At 36.9% G+C, this 11,499-nt stretch overlaps 1 protein-coding gene and 1 long non-coding RNA gene across 3 annotated transcripts; one reads left to right on the top strand and one right to left on the bottom strand.

Annotated features, from left to right (window-relative positions):
* The first annotated feature begins 2,546 nt into the window (after positions 1 to 2,546).
* Positions 2,547 to 6,168, top strand: LOC104597989 (SNAP25 homologous protein SNAP33-like). 2 transcript variants are annotated; one of them, XM_010259823.3, is made up of 6 exons: positions 2,547 to 2,789; positions 3,387 to 3,941; positions 4,841 to 4,934; positions 5,168 to 5,298; positions 5,386 to 5,483; positions 5,864 to 6,168. In XM_010259823.3, the coding sequence occupies exons 2-6, from the start codon at positions 3,468 to 3,470 to the stop codon at positions 5,961 to 5,963; spliced, it is 897 nt and encodes a 298-aa protein (XP_010258125.1). In that variant the 5' UTR covers positions 2,547 to 2,789; positions 3,387 to 3,467; the 3' UTR covers positions 5,964 to 6,168. The 2 variants fall into 2 exon arrangements, with proteins under 2 accessions (XP_010258125.1, XP_088759034.1); XM_088902908.1 differs by lacking the exon at positions 2,547 to 2,789 and adding an exon at positions 2,840 to 3,047.
* Positions 6,169 to 6,954: 786 nt separating this feature from the next.
* On the bottom strand, positions 6,955 to 8,684 carry LOC104598179 (uncharacterized). The gene is made up of 3 exons (XR_016085394.1): positions 8,383 to 8,684; positions 8,079 to 8,248; positions 6,955 to 7,985 (listed from the first exon to the last, which is right to left on the bottom strand). It is a non-coding gene; the product is annotated as an uncharacterized LOC104598179 (long non-coding RNA).
* Positions 8,685 to 11,499: the final 2,815 nt, after the last annotated feature.

The following is an 11,499-nucleotide window of genomic DNA, read 5'->3' as shown; positions in this document are numbered from 1 at the left end:
CTGTTGCATTTGGACCTGAATGGCCCGCACGCAGTGTACCAAGTTGTCAAATTGGGATTGCTCGACTCTGGGGGAACCACAGATGGTTCAACAAAGGTTACACCCACCATTGGAGGGAGCGGGGTGTGTAGCGTTTTGTGGCGCGGTCAGTGTTGGGACCCCAACCGCAGTAAGCGGTATGGTGAACTGACCAATGCACACTGATGGAAACTGAGGTTGCCCCCCAGAGACGTTCATTTCACTGCTTTGTCCGGCATGACTGGAAGAGGCCATTGATTTCAAATGAAAGCTGTTAATTGTGAAGAAGGCTTTTTGATCGTCTTCCCATAGACGATGCCAATTGATATTGCGCGATCTGACTGCTCCCTGTTGGAGGGTGATCTGGCTTCCAGTCGGACGGCGAGCTAAGTAAATATGCAGAACAAGATCAGAGAACCCGAGGTGGCTAGCCCGGCGAGGTCGCTCTGATGCTTAAGTTAGTAAGTTGTTGCGAGTTGAATAGCTTTGAGAATGTAGAGAGATAGAGAGCAGAGAAATCACGCGTACCTTGTGCCAACGGGGTTGGAGCCTTTATATAGTTAAGTTCTCGCGGGTCTTGTGGATTGATTTCGTAATCTCCGTCAAGATGGGATCTGTTTCCGCTTTAATTGGGAGATAATGCTATCAATTCCTCCCAAACCGGGCGGGGAGGAGATAAGGCTTGCCGTTATGCGGTGTGATCCCGTGAGGTTTGAGGTCTGTTAGAGAGATTTTCGGGATCGTCACGTAATGGTCTTGGTCGGTATCCCCGAATTGATACTTTTTAGTTCCAAACTGGACTGAATGTCGAAGTGCCTTGGAGCTAAGGTGGTTTTGCCCCCAAGGTGACCTTGTTCCGAGATGACCTTGTCCCAAAGTAACCTTGTGCCGAGGTGGTTGAGTGTCCGAACTCAACTATTGCGAAATAGGCATATCAGGCTGAGCTATCATCTCTTAGTCAGGTCGCGTCCACATATCCCCTTGGGTCAAATCACCCTTCATCACTAAACTATAAGAATAGTTTAAAAAATTTACCCAATACGAAAGATGTTCTCCTTGTGAGATAGGATATACTATGAGGTCGGTACGAGGAAACGAGGAATGTTTGAACTCCATAGCTATACCATCCATAAACCAAAAGCAATCTTATCAATTATCAAGGGCTTATTAATTATTAAGTGTTGCTTAAAAAGTCTAAAACTTTAAATCTTTCTTTCCCTTGGTGTAATTGTCAATATTCAATGATCACGTCGATGTGTACTTGTCCAAGTCAATGAGGAGGATTGGGTCAACTTGGGATAATAAACACTAGACACAGGTTCCCTTCACTTCAATTTTGGACGAATTGATTCAGTAAATTCTATTTATTTCATAATAAATTTTCCAACATCTTATAATATACTTATATTTATATTATCAATTTAATATAATAAAATAACTGGCCAAAATCTACAAAAAATTGCTTTACCAAGAAAAATTCAAAATAAAACTGCACCCAACTATTTTTCAAATTTGGCTTGGTCGACGCGTCTGAAATGAAACACAAGGTTGGTTGTTGGTAGAATTTCAGCAATATTTATTAAGAGCATTCCACGCGGAATAACAGGATTTGGGTAGCCATGGAGAAATGGTTGGGATAAGTTGACAGGCGTTGAGATGGTGACCACTCGGTAATCGCCACTCGGTGCATGACTCACCCCGTCCCCGTTGCCCCGTTGGGACGACGCCATACTCTTATCTTAATTCACAGGTGTCTGAGGACTTGATGACTTGGTCTGGTCACAAGTCACGACCTATTCAATAAAGAATCGCATTTGCTCACAAACTTGAGCGGAATAAGGATCCAAATATCCAATTTCCGTACCCGATTTACATAATTTTAAAAGGGCATCGCATCGGCATCTTTCGGTTAGTTTTTTAATGAGATAGCACGTGTTTAGACAAAATCAACAGGGTTAAAGAGGAACATCAAGGCGCCTATCACGTTCCAGCGGCCGGAAAGTGGACGGCAATAATTGACCTGACTTGCCAGCCTGACCAGGTCAGCAGGACTTCTCGGTCCGGGTCCACATTAACCCAAGGACTAACCGGGCCGGATTTAGGGCATCTCGTACGGGTTCACTGTCCTGTCGTGACTCGTGAGCATGCCAGGAAAAACTATTGAATGACAATGAATGACCGACAGACTCGTTAAGCAGTCTTTAATTTGGGCGAGTTGCTGCCATTGACGCGGCGGGTCAGTACTTTGATTGAATGATTCATACGGTTAGCCATGGCCACCTGATGGGTTGACTCGGAACGATTCCCGATTCAATTTGCTTGGATAAACTACCACCCGTTTACCCATTAAGCGAAGGTTAAGGCGTTAAGCAACTTAAGCATTTCCCAATTCCCATAAAATAATAAAAAAATAAATAAGAAAAGAAAAAAGTGCAAAAAAAAAAAAAAAGAGAAAAGAAAAGGACAACTGGAGGCAAACGGTCTAATTTCTTTTGTCAAACGTGGGTTCAGTTGAATCAGTTCTATATTTCTTTTCTCAGCGGCTCAGCGCCTTCGGCTCTCTTTAGTCTCACCATCTATTTGATTTTGTTCGAAGAGGGAGAGAGTTTCTTCTCCCTCTCTCGGTCTTTCCTACCAGTTTCCAACCACGACTTTTCTTGACGAGTTTGCGTGTCTTCCCTCTTCGATTTCCATTTCAAAGCTCTCTGTTTGATAAGCTAAGCTGTTGTTCCTCCTTGATTCATCCAAGACTCCCCTTTGTTCATATTCAGGTAATTTTTTTAGTTGATTTGATAGTAGTCTCCCTACGCTTCTTGATTTCTTTTCCTGTTTGAGGGTTTCGATTTTTATGCTTATATTCTTCTTTTTAGATTGAGTATATGTTAATTTCTTGTGCTTTTCATGTATAGTACCTTTCTACCCTTTTCAGGGTTTTTCTTGCCAGAGAAAAGCTTTATTCTTTGATTTTGTATTTTGATTTCCTCTGCCACTGGTTTCAGTTTTGAACTCCCTCGTTTTGGAAATTTCAGGTGCTTCAAAGCTTAAACCAAAATAGAAAGGAAATTTCTCTTAATTCCGCCTATTGTTAGTTCTGGCCTTGATTCTTGTTAATTCTTTTATGTTTGTCAAACAGATTCCGCATCTTATCCTTGTACTTGATCCATTTATAGTTATCTTATTTATTTATTTTCCCTTCATTTTCTACATAATTCGATTTTTTAACTACTTAGATCATCTTGTTGTTCTTGTTTTGTGCATCGTATCCAGTATCCACCTAGATGTATTGTTCAATCATGCAACTAAGTTTGTGCTATTGAGTCACTTATAGCATCAATCATATCATGCGTTCATCTTGATTTTGTTTCCAGGTACTATTGTTGAATTTCTAGACGAATTCCATCTTTCATCAAGTCCCCGGCTGTGCTTTGTAGTCCTTCCTAGCTTGGAAAATGTTTGGATTTAGGAAAACACCCCCATCCGCGAATAAGGTTGCTAAGCATAGTTCCAATCCTTTCGATTCAGACTCTGAGACTGACGCCAAGCATACCCTTAAACCTTCAAGAAGAATCTCTTCTGAACCTTCTCTCGTGACTCCAAATTTCAATTCCAACCCTTTTGATGATGATGATGATGATGGAAGAGGTGCCTCCTCATCTTCGTATTCTGCCACTTCAGCAGCAAGAAACAAATACAAGAATGATTTCCGTGACTCAGGAGGATTAGAGAACCAGAGTGTGCAAGAACTAGAGCATTATGCTGCTTACAAGGCTGAGGAGACTACTAAGACAGTCAGCAATTGCCTCAAAATTGCCGAAGATATTAGAGATGATGCTACAAAAACTCTGGTTACCTTGCATCAGCAGGGTGAGCAAATCACAAGGACCCACATGCTTGCTGTAGATATTGATCAGGATCTCAGCCGGGTATGCAACTTATTCAAGTCTTCTTTATCTTTTGTAGGACAGAAAATGGAATAAATAAGAAGGATGAACTTATGGAAAAACAAGTAAAACCTTATCTGTATAGAAGCAATTCTCCGAACCAATATACTCTATTGTGGTTATACTAAAAGCTTTTATTTTCCTATATTAAATGCTTTTTGACCCTCATATTTAGGATTCCTAATGCAAGAAGTTTTTACTTTAATAAGATTGGACATCATCATCATCACCCAAGCCTTATCCCAACTATATGGGGTCGGCTACGTGAACCCTGTATCACCATTCCGTTTTGTTTAATGCCATATCAATTGTTAAACATACATTTATTTAATTTTTGGAAGAATTTGGTATTTTCCTTCATAATGATCATCCAAAATGCATAGCATGTGAGATCAGGCCCAAGGCCACTTTCAATCTCAATCAGAAAACAAAATACATGGAGCAATTTGGTTTTATATTTTACCTGTACCATTAGCTCATTATCCTTTTTTCCCCTGCTCCCTTTTTCTTTTCATTATACGAGAATGGACTCCATGCAGAGTAAGAGTATAATTACCTTTCTTTTAGGTGGGACGGGGGTAACATTTGTCCAAATGAGAGAGAGAGAGAGAGAGAATTGAGAATATGCTAATCTATGAAAAAAAATCTGATTCGAAATCTTGCCTTTTCCATCAATAATTTTACTTGGCATTGATGTGAAATACAACCAATAGTGAACTCAAACTTTGGCCTTGTGAACAAGGCCTTGCACTTTTGATGCTTTGGCATCACTGACTTGCGCATTATATTAATATTTTAGCACACGTATAGAGGGAAATCTTAGGCATTGCTGACTTGTGCTTTCAGTTATAATGATGAATAGGTTTTCTTCTTGATTTCAGGGTGAGAAACTTCTCGGAAGTCTTGGAGGCATCTTCTCTAAAACTTGGAAGCCAAAAAAGACTCGTGAAATTGCAGGGCCAGTAGTAATAAAAGGTAAATATCATACAGACTCTTGATTGAGGGTTGGCCTTGGCTCAACAGTTGGGTTGTTCCATTGCAACTTAGGTGACCAGCAGGAGTAAGTTGGTCTGCTCTTTTTTATCATACTCTGCATTGGCAGGAGCGTTGTGAACTGGGCTGCTTTTTTTTATCATACAGGCTCTTGACTGTTGGTCCATATTAGTCATTCGTGTTCCTATTGGTTTATTTGTTGGGTTGTTTTGCAGATGATCCATCAAAGAAGAGGGGCAGCCACTTGGAGCAATTGGGAAAGTTGGGTTTGACACCTCCATCCAGGGGGAAGCCAAACTCTCGATCACCTCCTCCTGAACCCACAACTGCATTACAGAAAGTTGAGGTCTGTGTTGTGATGTGATTATTTGAATGAAAAAAAAAAAGATTTGCAGAATTATTTACTTGTCTGTTTGGGTTTTTCTGGGAACAGGTTGAGAAGGAAAAGCAAGATGATGCACTTTCAGATTTAAGTAACATTTTGGGTGAGCTGAAGGAAATGGCTGTTGACATGGGGTCTGAGATCGAAAGGTAAATTTTGTTGCTTTTATTATGATATCCATTATGGGCTTTGTCAAAACAGGGGTATTGTTGTGCTGTATCATGGTGCTAGCAATATGCGAGAACCAGATAAGCCAAAGCCATTGATAAATAAGAGTAGCATAAATCTCCAACAAAATCAGATACAAATTTTAGTTTGCTAGCAACTTGTTCTGACTATCTTGGTTCATTCAGAAGAACCATTTTTAGTACAGATCTTGTAAACTCTTTTCTTCCTAATTATAGAGTGGCTTAGCTGCACTTTTGGGTCAATGAAGAGTTTTATAATTATAATATGTCAATTTGAGTTTTCATAGGGTTTTTTTCTATAATCATCTTGTCTCATTTGTTTTACATGTTCATCTTTACAGGCAAAGTAAAGCTTTAGACTATGTTCATGATGATGTCGACGAACTAAATTCCCGGGTCAGAGGTGCAAATCAACGTGGGCGTCGTTTGCTTGGGAAATAGGCTCTCCAGGCTGCTGTCCCACCGGCACATTTACTTAACTCCCCCTTTCACCTTCCTCAGCTTAAAAGGGACACTTAGTTTTTTTTTTTTTTCTTCACACATCCTCATCTTATTCCTTGTTTCCCTCTTTTGTTTCTTTTTCCTATAAAGCCTTCTTGGCATACACTATACAGGCAGATATATGCTATAAAATTTGTTTTCTGCATTTGTTGTTTCTTATAGCTGCGTAAATTACACTTCTTACGTTTTTGGATTTCTCTACCCCTATTCTTCAAGTAGTGATTGATCATTCCCGTTTTTAATAAATGGTGCAAACGGCATATTTTACCCCCTCAAAATATTAATTCAAAAGTACCCATAATGGAATGGAAGTTCACAATAACCATTTAAGACTGCTTGCTGACTCAGTTGCCAAATTACTTATTGTGTTTTTTAAGCACTTATTGGAGTGGGATGTTTGGTGAGCTACTATCTCTATTAAGTGTTCATATTAACATAAATGACAATTTTAGTTCTCATTTCACTCATAGATATAAACAATGATTTTCACATATTATACTATACATTTCAATGAAAAATCACTTCACCACCATGTGTCTCAATAGGAACCTACATGGACCCACACATTGAGTGCCACGTGGACCCAAATAATAATAATAATAATTTTAATACATATTCACTATGACTGTGATTACAATGAAGGTACCAAATTGGAATCACATAAACACCCATGGCGACACGTAGGCAAACGCGGATCTGCGATGATCCCATAACTCGTCATGGACCCGCGATGAGCTCAAGAACATTACGGACTTGTGATTAGGGGTGGCCACGAGCCAAGTTTCTCACAAGCTATTCGAGCTCGGCTTGGCTTGGTTTAAACCGAGCTTTGAGTCAAGCTCAAGTTTGATACATAGGCTCATTTGCTAATCGAGCCAAGCTCGAGCCCAGTGAAACTCGATTTGTGAGGCTTACAAGCCTAATATAATAAATAAATAATTTTTTATTATATGCATGCATGCATACATAAACATATAAATATATAAATAAATATATATATAATAAATCATTTTTATTATATACATAATAATATTTTTTATATAATGTTTTTATTTTATGTAGGGAAAATTCCACCCTGTACTTTATGTCGAGTGCCAATTTAGTACCTGAACTTTAAAATGCGACAATCTAGTACCCAAACTTTCATTTTGCGACAATCTAATACCCAGCGTTAATTCACCGTTAAGTGTCATGGGAAAAGACATAAATGCCCCTTAAATTTCATCTAATTTTCTTTATCAAATGAATCCCAAAACTTTGTGCTTTCAAAATGAGCAATCAACGTACGCAACGATATCAAAATCGACGGACGGCTATAAGACTGCCTTTCACTGTATGCAAAGCTTGGTGGTTTTTCCTGCGGCCAGAAATGGATCAGGTGATCAACTGCGCACTGGTTTTAAAGAACCCCATCGATGTTAACTACTTGAAAGAACAAGTCAAGAGCTCCATCATGATACAAGACCCAAGATTTTGCAGTTTGTTGGTGAGGGACAACCAGGGGAGGGAGCACTGGAGAAGAACAGAGGTGGAGATTGACAGGCACGTACTTGTTCCGGAACTCGGTGGCAAATTCTACGCTGGGGGTCTTCCTGAAGACGATGAGGAGATGGTGAACAGTTCCAGTCAATACGTCAAGGCTCCCCATCTTGATCATGGCGTTCCCAAAATCGGAAAAGAAAGCTGCAGAGTTGGTGTTGTAAGCTCTAACTTAAGCGTCAGTGGAGCCACCACTGAAGAGCTCTTGGTCTGAGTGCAGCAGACCCTTGTTGTTCAACAAGTTGGTGAAATAAGCATTATCGAACGTTCTATCAGTTGTGTTGTCAAGATTGTGGAAGAAGTCAGCACCTTCCTTATTACAGGTGGATTTTAGGAATCCATGAAATGTGGAGTCTATAATGGCGTCGTTGTCGATACGACTTCTTAAGGTGGAGCACTTGGCTAGACCAACTGAATGAGCTCCTTCAAAAACAAAAAGAAGACAAAAGTTAAGCAGATCAATAAACATGTAGTTAGAAACAGCGCCATTAATTCTGGTTCTGGAGCTCTAGCTACCTGATAGAGCAACGAACTCAGTTTCAGTAAACCCCTTGTCTGTAAAGTTTTTTATGAGGGTACTGAGATCCGAGTCAAAAAAACGGGAGGCCACCAATGTCAGCCAGAGCAAAATTTGCAGTTGTTGAATCTCTTCTCCCTAACTGCATTGTCCATGAAGTGCCACCCAACTGGGATAATTATATTGCAAAGAAAACAGTGTCAAAATCTATACTAAAGAAAACCGCCAAACATTGCTATAAATTAAAAGATATTCGAATAATTTCCATGGTGAAATGAAACTTTAATTGCAGCTTTTGCTTACAGTAATGACGGCGTCGGGAGCAGCTACTGCTAGAATGTCTGCACAAGAAACATCTCCGCGGCACTCAGTAGTTTCCAGTTTAATTTTAATGGCGTCGATCACTTCAAATCCTCTCATGGAGTTATTGTTGGGAACAGCGGTCTTCTCCCCTTGGAAGCCGGTAGTGGAATTGTCATCCAAAAGAAGAGATGCATCACAGCCCTGTTCAATACATAGAGTATTGTTTTATTTTCTTGAGAAAGAAGTTTTAAGGGTAATTTTGGCATTTTCAAAAGTCTTAAATTGTACGTGATATACATAACTAACGGTCCATTAAGGGTAGGTACTAGATTGCCACAAAATGAAAGTTCAGATACTAGATTGTCACGTTTTAAAGTTCGGGTACTAAATTGGCACTCGGCCTAAAGTATAGGGTACCTATTGAGAATTTTCCATTTTATGTATAATAATAAATATTTTTATAATTCTTATTTTTTGTATGTAAAATAAAAACTTTTTATATGTATATTTTTTATTTTTTATACGTATAATAATAAGAAATTTTTATAATTCTTATTTTCTTGTATGTAAAAAAAATTATATGTATAATTTTTATTTTTTAGAAAAAACTTGGCTTATAGTCAAGCTCAAGCCGAGCCGAGCTCGAACTTGTGGGCTTTGAACTGAGTTGAGCTCGAGCTCGAGCCTAAGACTATTTCAGCGATCCTAGCTCGAATAGCCAAGTATTCGGCTCGGCTCGGCTCAAAACCACCCATACCTATGATACACTTAAGAATTGTTGTGTGTCTACAACAAGCCAAAACTATTCGTGATGAAACAACTAGCTGATGATAGAACAAGTAGGCCAACACGTTAGATTAGCTCTGACATCACCCACGCCATATTAACAGAGGAGACCCGCAAAAGGAACTAGCACACGTGCACTAAGAGAATCCTTGGACGAAAGTAAACTTCGTCCTAGAAAGGTCTTGTATGACATGTTGCAAACCCCCAGCAACGCCCTCCTGATAACCAATATCAAATTGAAGATCCCCGTTCCAAATAAGAGTCAAATACCTTTTGGCTCTTTCTCTCAAAGGCCTCGGGATCTCCCCTTATCAAAATGAGCATAGACAACAACAACAACAACAACAACAACAACAACAATAATAATAATAATAATAATAATAATAATAATAATAATAATAATAAGAAATAATAAATAATATTGATAAATAATAATAACAAAAATATAATAATAATAAATAACAATAATAATAGTAATAATAAAAAACAACAAATACTGAATAGTACTTCCAAAAAGTATTTTCAAGGAGTAGTTTACATAAAATGCTTCCAGAAAGTACTTTTAAGGAGTTGTTTTCATAAAATACTTCCAAGAAGTACTATCAAGGAGCAATTTTCACAAAATACTTCTAGAAAGTACTTTCAATGAGCATTTTTCACAAAATACTTCCAAAAAGTACTTTCAATGAGCAACTTTCACAAAATACTTCCAAAAAGTACTTTTAAGGAGAATTTAACATCACCAATATGCAATGAGAACTTAAATAATAAAATAGGACAAAATTTATTATACATATTAATAATAAAACAATAAATGAAAATTTTGATTATTCAAAAGAAAATACAAAAAAAAATCCCCAATATGCAATGATGAGTTGAAAAATAAAATACGATAAAATTTATTATAGATATTAATAATAAATCAATAAATGAAAATTCGGGTTATTCAAAAAAGTTAAAAAAGCATCACCATTAAATTTAACAAATAAAAATACAATGAGAATTTAACAAATATTCATATAAAAATTCATGAAAAAATGTAATCACAAATCAAGAAAACATGTAAATATTTAATTAATTATTAATCACAACAAAATATAAAAAACATCACAAATATTCATATAAAAATAAAAATGCAATCACAAATCAAGAAAATGCAAAAATTTAACTAATTATTAATCACAACAAAATATAAAAAAAACATCACAGATATTCATATAAAAACCAAGATAAAATGCAATCACAAATCAAAAAAATGCAAACATTTAACTAATTATTCATGCAAAAATTCAAGAAAAAATTTAGTAACCACATTTCAACGTATTAATTTTTTGCATGATCTTTAACAAAAAATGCCCAAAAAATCCTACTTATCCATAGGAATCATCACACGAACAATGCACAAAAAACCCAACATAAATATTTGGGATTTCTCATCTATGAAAATTTGATAAAATCGATTCAACCAATATTCATAACAAACAACATCAAACATGGAGGGGGTTTGTTTGGGCAAATTAACTTTGTTCGTTGGTGTCTGTACGATGGGTCATCATCGTTAAACTCGCCCAAAACATATCTGAGAACACAAAAAGAGGAGTTTCAAGCATTAAAAAAAATTCTAGAAAACTATTTCAAATAAAAGAAATGCATAAAACGATGGACAATAGCAAAATGACCTAATCGCCAATCGTTTTCTTTGCACCGTCGGTCGTTGCTGGTCACCAAGGTGTTTCGTGTGCTGCCCCTGCGTCTCTTGTGTTTGAATGGAAGAAAGAGGGAAAAAAACCCTCACCGGGGTTTCTTATTTGAATAATATTTTTTTATTTATAATATTTAGTTATTGAAAATTTTAAATAATATTTTTTATTATTTGAATAATATTTAAATTGAATAAATCATAAAATTATAATTTATATAGTATAAAATTTCGTTATGAATTTCATAAAAGTATAAAATTATTAATAATATAAATATTATTAAATCATGATATTTTTGTGTATTTGATAAATATTTTAAAGTTATTACATAAATTTATTATAAAATTTAAATAATTCTTAAATTTTTAATTCAAACTTTATTTTGATTGATATAGATGAAAAGTGGGGGAGAGGATAAATAAGAATTATAGATAATTTAGGAGAAAGTGGGGGATAGTGGTGCCACTTGGCTAGATTAGATTAGATTTTGGTAGAGAGAGATTTTAGGAATAGTTTTAGGAAAGAGGGGTGAGATAGGCATGATGTGTTATTATGAAAGAGGGAGAAGGGAGTGATGAGATGGTTTCATGAGGGAGCAAGAAAGGCTAAAATGAGAGGGGTTAAGAGTTCT

Source organism: Nelumbo nucifera, chromosome 4, assembly GCF_055504915.1.
Source record: "Nelumbo nucifera cultivar China Antique chromosome 4, China Antique-T2T, whole genome shotgun sequence".
Classification (NCBI taxonomy): Eukaryota; Viridiplantae; Streptophyta; class Magnoliopsida; order Proteales; family Nelumbonaceae; genus Nelumbo; species Nelumbo nucifera.
Note: the sequence above shows the minus strand (reverse complement) of the source record. Positions and strands in the feature narration are given on the sequence as shown.

Bases quoted from the DNA above. Each gene is read 5' to 3' on its own strand.
- LOC104597989 (XM_010259823.3), top strand. From the start codon at position 3,468: ATGTTTGGATTTAGGAAAACACCCCCATCCGCGAATAAGGTTGCTAAG. The intron at 4,935-5,167 runs GTAAATATCATA...GTTGTTTTGCAG, and splicing joins AGGGCCAGTAGTAATAAAAG to ATGATCCATCAAAGAAGAGG. The intron at 5,299-5,385 runs GTCTGTGTTGTG...TTCTGGGAACAG, and splicing joins CTGCATTACAGAAAGTTGAG to GTTGAGAAGGAAAAGCAAGA.